The sequence below is a fragment of the Globicephala melas genome, chromosome 15 (assembly GCF_963455315.2).
Source record: "Globicephala melas chromosome 15, mGloMel1.2, whole genome shotgun sequence".
In the NCBI taxonomy this organism is placed as follows: Eukaryota; Metazoa; Chordata; class Mammalia; order Artiodactyla; family Delphinidae; genus Globicephala; species Globicephala melas.
Window position 1 is genome coordinate 16493789 of NC_083328.1, and position 17199 is coordinate 16510987.

Genomic DNA, 17199 nt, shown 5'->3' on the forward strand with positions numbered 1-17199 from the left:
TTTGCAGATATTTTTTTTCTTTAGCAGAAGGTGCTTAAAAGTTACTTGAATTAGTTCTATTTTTTTGCCCTTCAGGGTATTTTTTTAAATAAATTTATTTGTTTTTTATTTTTGCCTGCGTTGGCTCTTCGTTGCTGCAGGTGGGCTTTCTCTAGTTGCGGCGAGCAGGGGCTACTCTTCGTTGGCGGTGCGCAGGCTTCTCATTGTCGTGGCTTCTCTTGTTGTGGAGCACAGGCTCTAGGTGCGCAGGCTTCAGTAGTTGTGGCATGCAGGTTTCAGTAGTTGTGGCTCACGGGCTCTATAGTGCAGGCTCAGTAGTTGTGGTGCACAGGTTGAGGTGCTCTGCGACATGTGGGATCTTCCTGGACCAGGGCGCGAACCCATGTCCCCTGCATTGGCAGGCGGATTCTTAACCACTGCGCCACCAGGGAAGCCCAAGGGTGTTATTTTTACTTATCTAAAATAGTGTTGGGTTCATTTATTTATGTCTGTATTCAGATTTTACGTACTCTGTTTCTGTTGATTTAATTTTTTAAATATGTTGACCATTATTTGAAAAGTCAAAACTATATGAGAAGGCTCAAAGAAGTGTCTCCCTTTCCCCATTCAGGGCACTGTTGTTTCCCTCAAAAAGAGGGATGTAACCCAACAACCAAGGAACCCTCATCTTCTCCCACCCCTCATGGGTGCCCAATTTTATTAGTTTTTGGTTTACCCTTCTTGTGTTTTTCTTTGGAAGAATTTGCAGATATATTTGTTTTCTTATTTCCCCTTCTTCCTTGCACACAGGAAGCATAGTTTATACTCTTTGCTTTCTTCACTTAACAGTGTACCCTGGAGATCACTCCAGAGCAAATCACAGTGATATAATCTCTAAACTGCAGGTAATAAGACATTTCATTCATTTATCAATTTATTGAATGACTGTGTGCGAGCCACTGAGCTAGACAGGAAGTATAGAGAAATGAGTAAAATACAGTCCCTGACCTTAATGACCTTAGGCTCCAATGGAAAGGGGAGCCAAAAAAAAAAAAAGAAAATCACAGTGTTCTGGGAACCTGGAGGAGGGAGTCAATAACAAGATGTTCGAAAGGACTGACACCTGAGCTTGAAGAATGAGAAGTAGGTGAAGAAACAGCACATGTACAGGCAGAGCTGAATAAGGGCAAGGCATGTTGCGGAAATGGGAGTTTAACAGGCTGAGACAAAACAGAGTGTGGGAGCAGAATGTGGGTGGGGAGACAGGAGTGCCCATAACGAGGCCGGGGAGGTGGCATAATGCCAGGAAAGAACTAGACAGTTATTCAGACAACCAGGAGACATGGTCCTCAAAATACCTCTTGGATCCATCCACTTCATAGGTGTTTAATTGACTGCCTGCATTGTGCCAGGTGTCACAGAAGGAGCAGCAAGAATAAGATCCCAGCCATGAGGGCGCTGATACCAGCAGGAAAACAGAACGAAAGGGAGCTCACAGAATACAGTGGAGAAAATTGCTGGCCAAACACAGAGGGAGGGAACCTAACACTCTAAAAAGCTAGGAGAGAGGTGGGGCGAAGGAATAGTTCCCAAAGAGTAAGGTAGACTTTTAGCTAAGTGTGTGCATGTTCAGGGGAGAGTTGGGAGCTGGAGGAGTTCCAATGCTAATGCCTGAGTGAAGAGAGGATGACATGTTGAAAGTTTTGCCAGGATTAAGACCACAGACCCATCACTCCACTCCACTCTCCACTTTGCAAAGAAACAGTAATCCTTTAACAATGCAAATATGTTCTCTTCATTTTCTGTAAAAGGCTCCCCACTGCTTTGAGGATGATGTCCACGTCTCTTTTTTAAAAATAATTAATTAATTAATTAATTTTGGGGGGTTGGGTCTTCATTGCTGTGCGCGGGCTTTCTCTAGTTGCTCTAGTTTCGGCAAGCAGGGCCTACTCTTCGTTGCGGTGCACGGGTTTCTCATTGTGGTGGCTTCTCTTGTTGTGGAGCTCGAGCTCTAGGCATGTGGGCTTCAGTTGTTGTGGCACGCAGGCTCAGTAGTTGTGGCACACAGGCTTAGTTGCTCTGCGGCATGTGGGATCTTCCCAGACCAGGGCTCAAACCCGTGTCCCCTGCATCGGCAGGCAGATTCTTAACCACTGTGCCACCAGGGAAGTGCCTTTTATTTATTTTAAAAAATATTTATTTATTTGGCTGCAGCACGTATTTGCTGTGGACCACAGATCTTCGTTGCCACGTGCAGGATCTTCGTTGTGGCATACTGGATCTTTAGTTGTGGAGTGTGGGATCCAGTTCCCTGACTAGGGATCGAACCCGGGCCCCCTGCATTGGGAGAGTGGAGTCTTAGCCACTAGACCACCAGGGAAGTCCCTCCACATCTCTTTTAAACTCTGGTCCTTGGTTACTTACCTTTCCAGTTTTGTGTTTTTGTTTTTTTTTTTAAATTCCTCCCTCTTATCTTATACTCGACATAATGAAGTTTTCTTACCTTGTCATATCCTATTTCCCCTGCCTAGAAATCCATCACCCAAAGCTGAATTAGCTGTACTATCATAGTGCCCTGTGCTTCACCTAATAGATCTCATCTAATTCTCTGAATCTACCATTAGTTTGAACTCCTTGAGAGCAAGAAGTGGTTTAATTAGTTACATCCGAGGCACCTAGCCTAATGTCCTAATGCCCAACTAATTTGAATGAATGAAGGCTGCCTTCATTGCGGAGTTGGGTGGAGGATTTTGAACTAGACCCTAGGAACTATGGCCTTCAGTCTCTGTTACTATAGTTTAAGGGTTCATCCTAGGGCATGGAGAAACCATTTGGTTGAAAATCATTAAAATAATTTAGAATTAGGCATAGATTTATCCCCAACGATCAGCATACTCAAACTGATAACTTTAATGCCTATCAGTCTTTTATGTAAAGCAGATAAGGGCCCCATGCAACGTACCACAAGCCTAGGATAAGTCCCTGGTCTAGTCGCGGGATTTCTTTTTGCACTCAAGACTCCGCCCATGGGCCCCCAAATGGCGGAAGAACTGTACCCTTCGTCGTGACTTCTCACACGACTGCGGAGGTATCCCGACGCTACGCCGGCGGCCTAGGCGGGGCGGCCGGCTCTTCCTTCCTCTCTGCTTCTTCGGCTCCACCCCCAGCGCTTCAGACGCTCATTGTGAAGCGACAGCGGTTGGCAGCCTTTCGGGCTCCTTGAGACCTAGAGACCATAAGTCCTTGGCGCGCGTGAGCGCCCGCGCTGCTCTTTCCCAACTCCAAAGGCGAGGGGCGCGAGATTCACCTTTTTTTATTCTCGCCTCTCCCGCCCGGAGCTAAACGCCCCGGTGCGCGGGGACAGCTCGCGCCGCCGCTCCCTCCTCTCCCCCCCCTTCGGGAGCTCCCGCCCGGGCGCTCTTCCCCCTCCCCTTTCCCCGGCGACGCGCACGCGCGCCAAGCCGGCTCGCGCCCTCTTGCTTTCCTCCGGCCCGCGAGACCCCCTCCCCTTCCGCCTCGCGGCGCTTCCTCGCAGCGCGATCTTCTCTCTCCACCCCCGACACCGCGGGGCTCGCCCCCGCCCGCCAACGGCGGGTCCCCAGCTTCCCAGTCCCCGTCGTTTCCCGCGCTCTCCGGCGGGGGCCCAGCCCCGGCTTCCTCTCTCCCTCCCTTCCCCCTAATTCCCCTTCCGGACGCTGCCATCATGTTGAAGCCTCAGCCGCCACAACAGACCTCCCAGCCCCAGCAGCCGCCCCCCACGCAACAGGCCGTGGCCCGCCGGCCTCCCGGGGGCACCAGCCCTCCCAACGGCGGCCTCCCGGGGCCCCTGGCCTCCACCTCGGCTCCCCCAGGGCCTCCCGCCGCTGCTTCCCCCTGCTTGGGGCCTGCAGCCGCTGCCGGGAGCGGGCTCCGCCGGGGAGCTGAGAGCATCTTGGCGCCGCCGCCGCCGCAGCAACAACATCAGGAGAGGCCAGGGGCAGCGGCCATCGGCAGCGCCAGGTGAGGATGGGTGGGTTTCCGGGCGCTGGAGCCGAGGTGGCTGAGACACCGCGCGAGGCGGACTTCCAGCCTGGCCACCTTTGAGGGGCGCCAGGGGGAGTGGGGAAACCCCGGGAAGCTGGGGTTGGGCTCCTCAGGTCCAAACAGGTCGGAGGAAAAGGGCCCCCGGATGGCCACCGGGGCATTTAGGGGCCGTGTTCACCTCTGCGAGCCTAGTCAGGGCTCGGGACCTGGGCTTTAAGGGCAGGCAGGGCGCATCCCGCCAGCGGCGTCGGAACGAGGAGTTTGGGGGGGGGGTGAAGAGGTGATCGGGGTCCCCGGCTCCATTACCACGAAGGGTCTGGCGGTCCCCGGCTTCAGCCAATGGGGAGTCAGCTGCGGGAAGGGGTCCCTGGCCGTAGCCAATGGAGGGGGGCGCGCGGCCCACAGTTTGGCCAATGGGGAGGGAGGGACTTGGGAGCGAGTTGCTACCTCCCCCTTCCCAGTCTGGCCAGTAGGAGGGGAGCAGGGTGGGCGGGGGGACGGAAGGAGGGACGAAGCTGGGAGGACTGCGGGTCGGGAACCTCCAGCGCGCGCGCGCGCTCTTCCCCTACGTGTGCGCGGATGCTGTGTCTTATGACCCGGCCATTCTCCAGCCCCGGGTAACATATAGGGCAGCTGCTGGGAGTGTGCGTGGACGGGATCGCCTGGTGTTGTTGGATGAGTGGTGGACACCCCACTCGGTTTCTTCTTGTGTGGGTGTATGGAATTGAGAGTGGAGGTACACGCAGGCGCAATGGGTTCTGATCGCGTGAGGGGGGGGGTTGGAAGAGGCCCGTGGGCTTTAGTGCGCAGGCGCAGACCGGGCGAGGCTTCCCGGTGGATAGGTTTTGCGGCTGCGCTGTCCCCCAGCCCCGCCAACGGCCCCCGATCGCCCTCTTCAACCGCTGGTTACATCACCCAGCGAGGAGCAGGGTTACCGGGCGATAGGTGACCCCTCCCAGAGTGGGTAACAGGCTGAATGAGTAAAGAAGTCGAGAAGGGTGGATTATAGAGGGAGTACCCCCATCCTCCAGGGTTTAGGACGTAAAAATGATGGTCTTTTCTGTTTCAGAAGTAATATGCCTGAGCTAGGTAGTTCCAAATCTGCACTCTGTGAGTTTCCACCTTTACATCGGGGGTGGGTTATTTGTTGTCGAATATTGTAGCATTTGTCTTTTGGAAGCATGCAGCCCTGGCCCTCTTGCAGAAAGTGAGACGGTTGTGTTGAATTGGCTTCTTAAAGCAATTGACAACTGTTGATGATTGACTGGCATTTGGAGAAAATGGCTTTTAATGCCTGTGTTTCTCTCTCTATAAAGTGAGAATTTGAAAATCTTATTGATTAATTGGTTTGTACCCTAAATGATCATCTTCACATGGCATCTGGCTCTAGCATACCAAGTTCTTTGAAATCAGTTGTATAAGAGGGATTGAACATATTTAAATAACTAGTTTCTCATTTCTTTCTCTTACAGGGGACAAAGCACAGGAAAGGGACCCCCACAGTCACCGGTGAGTGCCTTTTCCCCCCTGCCTAAGGTACAGAGACCTAAAAGATGTATATGTGGGGGTATAGGGCAGATTAGGTGCAGAAATAGTCAGATGGGTTCAGAAGCGCAAGGGGCACAGCACATACAAGGTGGGTGTGCATGGAATGTGGACATTTTGAAGGAAGGTGAGATGGTGACTGGCTGTTCCTTTATTTGTCCCTCTCCTGTGTTACTGACAGGTGTTTGAGGGTGTCTACAACAATTCCAGGATGCTGCATTTCCTTACAGCTGTTGTGGTAAGTGGGTACCTAACCCCTAGGTTGAGGAATGTAATGCATCAGTTTGCTAAAGGCACTCTTCTTACCCCCCGCCCCCCTTTCAGGGCTCCACTTGTGATGTAAAGGTAAAGAATGGTACCACCTATGAAGGTATCTTCAAGACCCTGAGCTCAAAGGTCAGTGTATTCAAATTAGCTTAGCTTTGGAGTTACATGGGAGGAAGAGGGGGAGAATGAAATAGGCTCAGTTGCAGATATAAATTGAGTGGTGTTGGTCAGCATTGTGGCTGTACTCATTTTTGTAGGCCTGTGCCGGAATAGTGCTGCATGCACTTAAAAGATATGGGTTTGAGATTTGAGGGCTCAGTACTATGATGTTAAAATGCTCAACTTTAAAGATGTGAATTTTTAAGTTTGGGACTTTGGCTAAGTCCTGTGGCTGGTGTTGAGAAGACAGTGCACATGAGAATGTGGTGTTGGGGAAAGTTTAGAAAGGGTAAAACAAAAGTAGTCATAGTTTTGTCTTCACATTTCTTGATCCTGACCCTTGGGTGTTGGGAAATGGGACTTTTGTAGTTTGAACTGGCAGTAGATGCTGTGCACCGGAAAGCATCGGAGCCAGCAGGTGGTCCTCGTCGGGAAGACATTGTGGACACCATGGTGTTTAAGCCAAGTGATGTCATGCTTGTCCACTTCCGAAATGTTGACTTCAATTATGCTACTAAAGGTATATTTTTGGGCCAGGGTGTTATGTCAGACCCGCTTCTTGAGTAGAGGGCAGAGAACGTGATGACTTGTTTCTCCTCCTCCCTCCCCCTCTTTACCATCTTCCTTTATCTCTGAGGAAGATGGCTAGATTTTTCTTCTTGAGAATATGTCTTAGTGTCTGAGATGCAGGGGAAGGAGTTCCAGCCTGTGTTGTGGTTCTTCATAGTTTCCTTGCTTTGTTTCCAACTCCTTGCTCCTTCTGAACTCTTAGAATGAGGCTTTTTATGCCGTACCCCCCTTTGCCCCCACCCCCCAGACTCTGGCACACAGAAACTTTTCTTTACTCCCGTGGTGGGAGGGGTGTTGGAAAGAAGGCTGTGAAATATCACCTGACTCCTGATCTTCAATCTGCTCTCACAGACAAGTTCACTGATTCAGCCATTGCCATGAACTCGAAGGTGAATGGGGAGCACAAGGAGAAGGTGCTTCAGCGCTGGGAGGGGGGCGACAGCAACAGCGATGACTACGACCTGGAGTCTGACATGGTACAGTCTCCTTTCCTGAGAATCTGAGAGCTGGGGAGCTCTGCTCCCAGAATGTGGGTTGTTGACACTGCATAATTCTTGGAACCGAGCGTTGCTGGGGTGGGCGGGGGGGACCACTTTTACTATTGCTTGTTGATGGCAGTTAGAGTCCAATGGAAAATACAGAAAATAACAAAACAGAAATACCTGTTCTTCCATCATCTGTGATTGACAGCTGTTAACCTTTGCTTCAAGTCAGTTTCTTTCCAGCCTGGAAAAAAAAAAATTTATAGATGAGATTGAGTACTGTGTAGGCCCATTTTCCTTTATCAGAACAACTACTGTGAACATTTAAAGTTGCTCATTAGTGAGCGCATTGTTATTTCACTGCATTAATTTGTCTAAAATTTACTTTTCTTATAGATTTTGAATTTTTCATGTTGGTCTGTGGATCTAGTCATTGCTCTTAACTGTTGTGTAGTGTCCTATTTATGTACATGTACATGTATGTATATACAACAAATTGTATTTATCCCTTTCCTTACTGATTGGTGTTTCTTTGGGCATTATTTTGGTATTGAAAATAGCGCCTTAGTGAATTGTTAGAACATGTATCCCCATGTACGTATGCCAGAATTTCCCTGGGATATAAACCTGGAAACGGATGTTAGGTCTTAAAGACTTCTCTTTTGCTAGATATTGCCGGTTTGTACTACAGTCCGTAGTACTAGTTGACATTCCCACCAGCTGTGTTCCTTTTTTCACTCTTGATTTGGTCAGATTTTTAATCTTTCAACCTGATGGATGACAAAGACAGGTTATTGTTGCTTTCCTTCCTGGGTTTTAAAACATTCTCCCTTTTCCTTTAGTCCAATGGATGGGACCCCAATGAAATGTTCAAGTTCAATGAGGAGAACTACGGCATAAAGACCACCTATGACAGCAGTCTCTCTTCTTACACGTGAGTGTCTTTTGGTACTTCTCATGTGGTACAGCTTGAGGTGTGGGGTCATCAAGAGAGGAGGGTGGGTCTCTAGGTGGAACATAGCTTTTGTACATGCTTTTCTGGGTGCTGGGTTGCCCACTCTCCACTCCTGATCTGCCTGTGAACTGCTCCCGCAGAGGTTTTCTCTTTTAACCTTGATTCCATGAGTAGAATTAACTGCTTTCTTGTCGATACTTTTCCTCGAAAACCTTAACAGATTTATATATGTGTCTAAGTGTCCCTCAGATTCAGAGATAGGCCTTGCTGCTCTGCCTGGGACCCTCCTAAATGCCAGTTCAATACATGCTGAGTTGTTGAAGGGTTTAAGCACCTACATATCTGAGCTGGTGATGGGACTGATAGAAATGTCTTCCCTTTTTCCCCTCTTGTCCTGTGGCACTGGGATGGTCGTGGTCCTCTCAGGGTGCCCTTAGAGAAGGACAACTCGGAAGAATTTCGTCAGCGGGAGCTGCGTGCAGCCCAGTTGGCTCGAGAGATTGAATCGAGCCCTCAGTACCGCCTGCGGATCGCCATGGAGAATGATGACGGGCGCACCGAGGAGGAGAAGCACAGTGCAGTTCAGCGACAGGGTTCAGGGCGAGAGAGCCCCAGCTTGGCATCTAGGTGATTACTAGGGGTGGCTGGCCCATGTGGGGCTCACCGTTTGGGCCAGGGCTTGGGCCAAGAGCTCGGTATACTCCTGTTGAAGCCTCACAGCCATATAGGTTTATACATAGTTATTCCCAGTTCTTAGGTTTAGGAGACTGAAGTCTAGAATCATTAGGTAATTTGCCCAAGGTAACAAGGCTAAAGCTTATGGATTAAGGACAGGTTTTTTTCAGCTTTTTGATACATGTTCTTTTCCTCTGCATATTCATTCATATGTTTTTCTACTCTTCCCTTTATGAAAATGAAACCAAAGTGTATAGTGTCTTATAAAAGCTGCACCTTAAACCACAGTGTGAAACTACCTTTCTTGTAGGCCAGGAGGGTTAGGATTGTGGAGTACTGGCTGCTTTGTTCTGGTCAGGGGTTGATGCAACATAAGGGCATAATCCTGGAGTCACAGAACACATAACCAGGACAGTTCGTCGAGTGCAAGAGTGCAGACAGCCGAAACCAGGCATAGTTGCGTGTGTGTGTTGAGGCAGGAGGTAGACTTTAGGAGGAGGGCTTCATCTTTGTAAAATGTGTTTTGTGGCTACTTAATGTTATTTGAACTCTCTCCCCAGGGAGGGAAAGTATATCCCTCTACCCCAACGAGTTCGGGAAGGTCCCCGGGGAGGAGTTCGATGCAGTAGTTCTCGGGGTGGCCGGCCTGGCCTTAGCTCTTTGCCACCTCGTGGCCCTCACCATCTTGACAATAGCAGCCCTGGCCCAGGTTCTGAGACACGCGGTATCAATGGAGGTGAGTTATGAAGCAGACTTGCTGGGGGCAGGGAACAGGAAGGTAAGGAGGTGGGGAAGACAATTAAAAGGATTTAGATGGGTTAGAAGGAAGGTGTGTTGATGGTAATGTAATAGCAAGAACTCTGCCTCTTTTTTCCCATCTTTAAAAAAAAAAAAAAAAAAAAATTAGGCCCTTCCCGCATGTCCCCTAAGGCACAGCGGCCTCTGAGAGGTGCCAAGACTCTGTCTTCCCCCAGCAGCAGGCCTTCTGGAGAAGCTTCTGTTCCACCTCCTCCTGCAGGTAAGATTCCAGTGGTGCTACATGAAGAAATGGATAGAAATTTGTGAAGGGATGTAAGCATGTCAGTTGTTAGAATGCTGGGATGGGAGACAGTTTCGAGATGTGATGAAAGGTGTTTTGGAGGCTTGGATTTATGCTTTTTAGGAAATAATTTTTCAGTTTCCCTCGTGCAGAAATCCCAGCGTGGCAATCCATGGGTTGTGTCTGGCCAGCAGATGTCTTTTGTTTAAATTAGTTGCCAACATTTTAAGACAGGAGAAAACATAGAAAATTTCTAATTTCTTTTGAAATACAGAAAGTTCTGCCAACACTGAATCTGTCTTGCTGCATAGCTCTGGTTGGCTGGAACTGAGTCATGCCTGTCCCTTTCAGCATTCCAGTCTTTCATGGTAGCCATGAAGCCATTTTACCTGCTTACCCTATCTGCCTTGCCCTTCTAAGTATTTAGGTTTGTGACCTTGTGGATAAACTTTTCTTGGTGTTTCTGGTGAGTCCCCGGTACCCATTGCTCATTGACCAGCAGTAACTATCACGTCGCTCTCCCTTTTCTTCCAGTAGGCCGGATGTACCCCCCACGCTCTCCCAAGTCAGCTGCCCCTGCCCCAATCTCAGCTTCCTGTCCTGAGCCTCCCATCGGCTCAGCAGTACCGACCTCTTCAGCTTCCATCCCCGTGACATCATCAGTTGGGGATCCTGGAGTAGGCTCCATTTCCCCAGCTTCTCCAAAGATCTCACTGGCACCCACAGATGGTAAGAGCCACCTGCTTGAGGGCCGTGGACAGTGGGAAGTGTGGTTCTGGAGAGAAGGGCCTTCATGCATCTCTCCTTTCTTGTTCAGTAAAAGAACTCCCAGCCAAGGAACCTGGGAGAACGCTGGAGTCCCAGGAGCTGTCCCGGATAGCAGGGAAAGGTGAGGATTTTTTTTTTTTTTTTTTTTTTTCCTCCCAGAGTCTATTATCCCTTGGATTAGGACAGACTTTCAGTTAGGAAAGTTGTTGGGATTCAGAAGAAGACAACGTGTATCAGCCCTCTGATCCTAACTTAAAGGGCTCTAAAGAGCTCTTTCTTCTTGTTTTCCGTGGTTTCTTTGTCCTTTGGCGTGCTGTGTAGCCACCTTCGAGAAAAGAAACGTATATTTTTTCCTTTTTTGGTATTTCTCATAGTCCCTGGCCTTCAGAACGAGCAGAAACGCTTTCAACTGGAAGAACTGAGAAAATTTGGGGCCCAGTTTAAGGTGAGAAAAGTGTGGGAATGAGCTAGGATGTTAGGATGGAGATGAAGGGGGTTATGGAATAGGCACTGGTGGCACCAAGAGGTGAGAGCAAGCAAAGATGAAGGAAGGAAGGTGGGCTTGGGGTCTGGACTGGACAGTACTCTGTACGTTGTGTATGTGTTTCTCTCCTTCCAGCTTCAGCCCAGTAGCTCCCCTGAGACCAGCCTGGATCCTTTTCCTCCCCGGATCCTAAAGGAGGAGGCCAAAGGGAAGGAGAAGGAGGTTGATGGTCTTTTGGCTTCAGAGCCCATGGGGTCCCCTGTTTCCTCCAAGACAGAATCCATATCGGATAAGGAGGACAAACCACCCCTGCCACCAGCAGGAGGCGCCGAAGGGCCGGATCAGCCCCCACCGCCTTGCCCAAGCCAAACCAGTAGCCCCCCAGTGGGCCTGATCAAGGGAGATGACAAGGATGAGGGCCCTGTTGCTGAGTGAGTGGGGTGGGGAGCTGGGTGGGTATCGGGTGATGAGGGGAAACCGTGAGCATTTACTTTATTTTTCTCTCATAGACAAGTGAAGAAGTCAACATTGAACCCTAATGCCAAGGAGTTCAATCCCACTAAGCCGCTGCTGTCTGTGGTGAGATGGGCTGGGGGCATGTGGGCTTCGGGTTCCGTGAGGGAGACTTGGGAGCAGGTGCTAGAGCAGTGCGGGGCGGGGGCACCTGACTGTCAGGCAGCGAGAGGTGACAGAGTCTGGTAGTTAGGACACGGGCCCACTGACTCCGCGTGATCCTCTGTGCCTGCAGGCTTTGTGATCTCAGGCCACTTAACCTCTCTGTCTCAGGTTCCTCACCTGTAATTTGAGAAAGCTCATCTCATAGGGTTTGACGTGAGGCTTAACCAAGAAAAAGCATAGGATGTGTTGGGCGCACAGCACTCCGTGGATGCTGTTGACTGGGGGTGGGGTACGAAAGTCATTAAGATATCTTACACGTGTCCTCCTTTGTCTCTCACAGAATAAATCCACCAGTACTCCAACTTCTCCTGGGCCCCGGACTCATTCAACTCCCTCCATCCCGGTGCTGACAGCAGGCCAGAGTGGGCTATATAGCCCCCAGTACATTTCCTACATACCTCAGATCCACATGGGACCCGCTGTTCAGGTGAGAGAAGAGACTGGGTGGCCCAGGGTAAGAGGTTTGGCTGGGCTACCTGAGGGACCGAGTCACACCTGTTCTGAGCATTGATAAGCAAGTCGTTCAGTCTCACCTGTGTTCTTGTCCCTAGGCACCTCAGATGTATCCATATCCTGTGTCCAACTCAGTGCCTGGACAGCAGGGCAAGTACCGGGGAGCAAAAGGTGAGCAGGGTCAGGAGGGGCAGGCGGTGGCACTGCCTGGTGCCTGCTGGCAGATGGAGCTTGAGCTCTGCACTATTTTCCCCCCACCGGCAGGCTCCCTGCCCCCACAGCGCTCGGACCAACACCAGCCAGCCTCAGCCCCTCCGATGATGCAGGCCGCCGCCGCTGCTGGCCCCCCTCTGGTGGCTGCCACACCTTATTCTTCCTACATCCCCTACAATCCACAGCAGTTCCCAGGCCAGCCCGCCATGATGCAGCCCATGGCCCACTACCCCTCGCAGGTGACTGAGACGCGGGAGGAGAGAGGGGTGCAGAGCCCCCGCTTCTTAGGAATCCCGTCTTCTCCATCTCCCAGACTCCGGGAGCTGGCGAGGGAGGCAGGCAGAGTTCTGGGTGGTGGTGTCCCACTTGGGCTTCAGTCCTGGCTCTGGTAAGACCTGTGCAAGGCAGTGGATCCCTGGGCCTTAGTAGTGCTACACTTTATAGGGAAAAAGACTTGGTAGGGTTATTGTGAACAGGAAGCAGGGTGGTCGTGATGAGACCAGGGTAGCGCTGTTCCCAGGGTGCTCGGCAGCAGGCTACGCCTCCCGAGCCCTCCGCCGAGCCGACCGCTCCTCTCCTTGCTCCTCTAGCCGGTGTTTGCCCCCATGCTTCAAAGCAACCCACGCATGCTGACGTCGGGGAGCCATCCCCAGGCCATTGTGTCGTCCTCCACCCCTCAGTACCCTTCTGCAGAGCAGCCCACCCCCCAAGCCCTTTATGGTGAGTTCTGTACCCTCCCCCCTCCCGGCTGTGCTCCTCGGCCCCCTCCAGTGTGCTCAGCCCTGATTCTCTCCCCCTTTCCTGCTGTAGCTACTGTTCACCAGTCCTATCCACACCATGCCACGCAGCTCCATGCCCACCAGCCGCAGCCGGCCACCACGCCTACTGGGAGCCAGCCGCAGTCCCAGCATGCAGCCCCCAGTCCCGTCCAGGTGCCTGCCATGGGGGATCCAAGTGGGCGGGGCAGGAGTGAGTGGCTACAAGAGGGATAGGGTAGGGATCATTCCCCAGCGGGGAGGGAGGACCAGGGGTCAGCAAGTGGTAGGCCGGGGGACCGGAGAAGGAAGTGGCACTCACCCTCCACTTCTCCTTGACAGCACCAGGCGGGGCAGGCCCCACACCTGGGCAGTGGACAGCCACAGCAGAACCTGTACCACCCAGGGGCCCTGACAGGCACGCCGCCTTCTCTGCCGCCGGGACCTTCTGCGCAGTCCCCTCAGAGCAGCTTCCCCCAGCCAGCCGCTGTGTATGCTATCCATGCCCACCAGCAGCTGCCCCACGGCTTCACCAACATGGCCCATGTTACCCAGGTGAGAGCCCACGTGACCTGCTTTGCCACAAGGACCTGAACCCTCAGTGCACCTTTCACTTCAGGCTCCTGACACTGGGATTTTCAGAGCTCGTGTCTGAAAGGTGCCGCTTTTTGTTCTCTGCAGGCCCATGTCCAAACTGGAATCACAGCAGCCCCGCCCCCTCACCCTGGGGCTCCCCACCCGCCCCAGGTGATGCTGCTGCACCCACCCCAGAGCCATGGGGGCCCCCCCCAAGGCGCGGTGCCCCAGAGTGGGGTGCCTGCACTCTCAGCTTCCACACCCTCACCCTATCCCTACATCGGACACCCCCAAGGTGAGCAGCCTGGCCAGGCGCCTGGATTTCCAGGAGGAGCCGATGACAGGATTCGTGAGTTCTCGTTAGCTGGGGGAATTTGGCATGGAAGAGCTGATGGGCTGCAGGTGGGGCAGGATGCACGGGTTCTGGGTGGGGAGTGAGGGGTCTTGGAGGCAGGGCTGTCCCACAGGGCGCCTGCCGACCTGCACCTGTCTGTGAAGTATGTAGGGTGGGCAGAAGCCACAGTCGCCGCCGCCAGGGGCTTGCTCCTGGCTCTGTCCTTTGCTTCCCTCCGTCCTCGCTCAGTTGTGATCCAGCAGCCCCCCTCCCCACTGCCTCCCCAGCTCTCAGTGACCCCGACTGTCTCCTGACTTAGCCGAGGTAAGGTCAGCGCAGCAGACAGGGCCAGGCTGGGGTGTGGGGGGCTGAGCTGGGCACATGAGGAAGGGCTCTGGCTCACTGGGAAACGGCGATTGATCTGTGCTTCTGACAGCCCCATGAGACACCTTGAGGAGGCGCTCCTACCAGCACTGCCCCACACCCCGCACTGGACGGCACTGGATGCAGGGACAGCTGCTTGGGTTCTAATGCTCCTGCTCTCTTCTCTTTCCCCTCCAACCAGTTCAATCTCATCCCTCCCAGCAGCTCCCCTTCCACCCCCCGGGGAACTGAAGATTGTCCTGGCCGCGACCTGAGACCTCCATGAGTGGAGGGAAGAGTGACCTATGTCTCTTCCCCCAGCAGCTCGGACCAGTCCCAGCCCCCCAATCCCCCTTTCCCCCCGGGGGCGGGGGGAGCTGGGGAATTCCTGCCAAGCACCTTGAATGGGAAGGGGGGCCTCAAAGTGGGCAGGGCCGGGGTCCAGCGGGGGTGGGGGGTTCCTGCTCTGCCCCTGCCCATCCCCACCCCATCTTGCCCTTCCATCCTCTCATCTATCCCCCCCCACTGGAGACGAAGATCTTTTATTTTCTATTATTTATAACCTCAGACTTGGGCCCCCTGTTCTTTCTTCCCCATTAACTTGAATGACCTGCGTGAGAGACACAGATGCCCCACAAAGGATGGTTGGACAAGGACTTTTACTTTTTATTACATAAAAATATTTAAAAAAAATTAAAAAAAATAAAATTTTAAACTAACTTAACCCGCTTATAGTTTCCTCTTTGGAGAATAGTGAGATCGCAGCTCCGTTTTACGTGGTTCCCAAGGTGGGGCAGTGTAACAGTACAGCCCAAAGATGCCTTTCTGGCTCTGTAAGTGCTGCACAGGTCACCCAGTCTCTGTGGCTGTTTTCTCCCCTCAAAGTTGGCCTCATAGGTGTGGTTTGAGGTTTTCATTTCTGATATAAGTACTTCGTGAGTTATGTCTACCTCTTTACACTGAAAAGTACATTTAGTGTTTTGGGCCACTGGAAATAAGGGCCTGACTGGTACACAGCTGAGAGGTCTTGGGTGTGGGTGAGAGCTGTAAGATGAAGCTGCTGGTGAAAGTGGGGAGAGGGCTGAACTGAGCCAGGCTGAGGGGAGCAGGAGCTAAATGAGGAAGAGGGGAGGCAAGTATGGGATGGAGAAATAACAGGCTGCAGAAGAGGGGGTTCTTTCAGAGACGGAATTCTTACTATAGGACCTGGCCTTGGTTTCTTGTCTATAAAGTGAAGATTCACCCTTAGAGGTTAGAGGATGGGACTGGTGTTCAGTTATAGGCAGAGAAAATTGGCTGAGACCAGGGCAGGAAGAATGAAGTTAGATATTGGGGGAGAATTCCCAAGTGTGAGTATCTGAAACCTGGTATTTGGCAGGCATGGCACTGGGGAAGACAGGCGAGGTGTTTAAAGAGGCGAGGAGAGAAAGGGGTTATCTGTAGCAGCTAACTGGCTGTTAGAAACGGGCTGGTGTGGGGTTCCAAGTGACTGGAGCTGTCCTGGGGCCATCCGTTGGGGTTGGGAGGCAGCCCATGATGGAAGAAACAGGAGCAGGAAAGCCTTCAATTGGGCTCCTGATGTTTGCAGTGCAGATGGAGACAGGTTTCTGTAGTCCTGGGAGAGGTGTAATTGCAGGCATTCCTGAGTAGCCCTTCTGATGATAATTTATTCCTAAGAGCAGAAGTCTTGAAGTTGGAAGGGAACTAAGCCTCCCCCTCCGTCAGGAATCCTGAGAAACCCTTCAGCCTCACCTTGGACACTGAAGAGGGTAAAACAAGTAACCTCGCTTTACTGTTGGACAGTACTTTTCATGAAGTTCCTTTGTCCTCTCAAGTTTGCCTCGTTCTGGAATCACCGATCAGGCTTTTTCAAAACAGCTCTCAGGTTGGGCCCAAGACCACCCTCCCTTCTGAGCTGCTTGTGAACAGGTTGTCGGTCCTGAATATACTCATTTGTCAGGATCCAAGTTTGAAAGGGTGCCCATTAATCCCTGCTGAATGTTACCTTTTTTGTTGGGGGTCAGCATCTGACCGGTAATTTCAAGTTTTTATAAGTCGCAGCACTTTTTTCTTTTGGGCCGTGCCATGCAGCTTGTGGTATCTCAGTTCCCCGACCAGGGATTGAACCCTGGCCCTGGGCAGTGAAAGCAGAGTCCTAACCACTGGACTGCCGCGGAATTCCCCCAAATCTCAGCATTTTACTCCCTGTGTATTTGATAAACAGACCTTATTAATGTTAAATATAAGTAAATGTTGAAAATGAAACTTTCATGCTATAATTTTTTTTTTAACTTGGACAAAATATTTTATTCACTTTCAGTAACCATAACTTCAGTTATGATTGATTGTTCCCAGCAGGATATGCTATAGTTTCTCACTCCTGTTTGGAATTAGTGATATGGTGGTGGTAACCCATCAAGCAAATTATGTATTTACCAAGTGTATTTTATGTGCTGGGTAAGATGCAGTTCCCAGTATCAAGCTTAAATAAAGGCAGCTAGACATTAACAGCCTAACTACTCAGAGGAAACCAGGTGGGTGTGGCACCTGAACTGGGCCCAAGCTACAACCACTTTCCCGGTATCTCCCAGTAGGATATCCAAAATATAGCCTATTATATGTAGCGTTTTGCTAGGCAATCAGACAAAGCTCACAGAATAGCTTCCAATCCTAATTCAGCTTCTCTGCCTTTTCTCAAGTTGTCACGGCAGTGGTGACAGCTTTAAGACAGGAGCTTTTCCACCCTGTACCATAGATAAACTCTTGAGGCTAGAGAGGTGATCTCAGTTCAAATGGCTCAGGGATCTCCCAAGCTATGTGTCCAGCTCCATTTTTTTTTTTTTTTTTTTCTTTTTTGCGGTTCGCAGGCCTCTCGCTGCTG

At 51.4% G+C, this 17199-nt stretch overlaps 1 protein-coding gene across 8 annotated transcripts; it reads left to right on the plus strand.

Moving 5' to 3' along the window:
* Positions 1-3300: 3300 nt before the first annotated feature.
* ATXN2L (ataxin 2 like) lies at positions 3301-14707 on the plus strand. 8 transcript variants are annotated; one of them, XR_004042699.3, is made up of 23 exons: positions 3301-3978; positions 5475-5511; positions 5729-5785; positions 5872-5943; positions 6343-6493; positions 6895-7019; positions 7868-7959; positions 8407-8607; positions 9216-9391; positions 9563-9673; positions 10229-10423; positions 10512-10583; positions 10837-10907; positions 11082-11377; positions 11456-11525; positions 11905-12051; positions 12176-12248; positions 12342-12529; positions 12881-13010; positions 13101-13222; positions 13388-13600; positions 13727-14279; positions 14392-14593. XR_004042699.3 is itself a non-coding variant. In XM_030871648.3 (23 exons), the coding sequence occupies exons 1-23, from the start codon at positions 3683-3685 to the stop codon at positions 14568-14570; spliced, it is 3135 nt and encodes a 1044-aa protein (XP_030727508.1). In that variant the 5' UTR covers positions 3437-3682; the 3' UTR covers positions 14571-14707. The 8 variants fall into 8 exon arrangements, 3 of the variants coding, with proteins under 3 accessions (XP_030727508.1, XP_030727516.1, XP_030727511.1); XR_011376714.1 differs by having other exon boundaries at positions 3437-3978; positions 10232-10423; XM_030871648.3 differs by having other exon boundaries at positions 3437-3978; positions 13727-13916; positions 14521-14707.
* The last annotated feature ends 2492 nt before the right edge of the window (positions 14708-17199 follow it).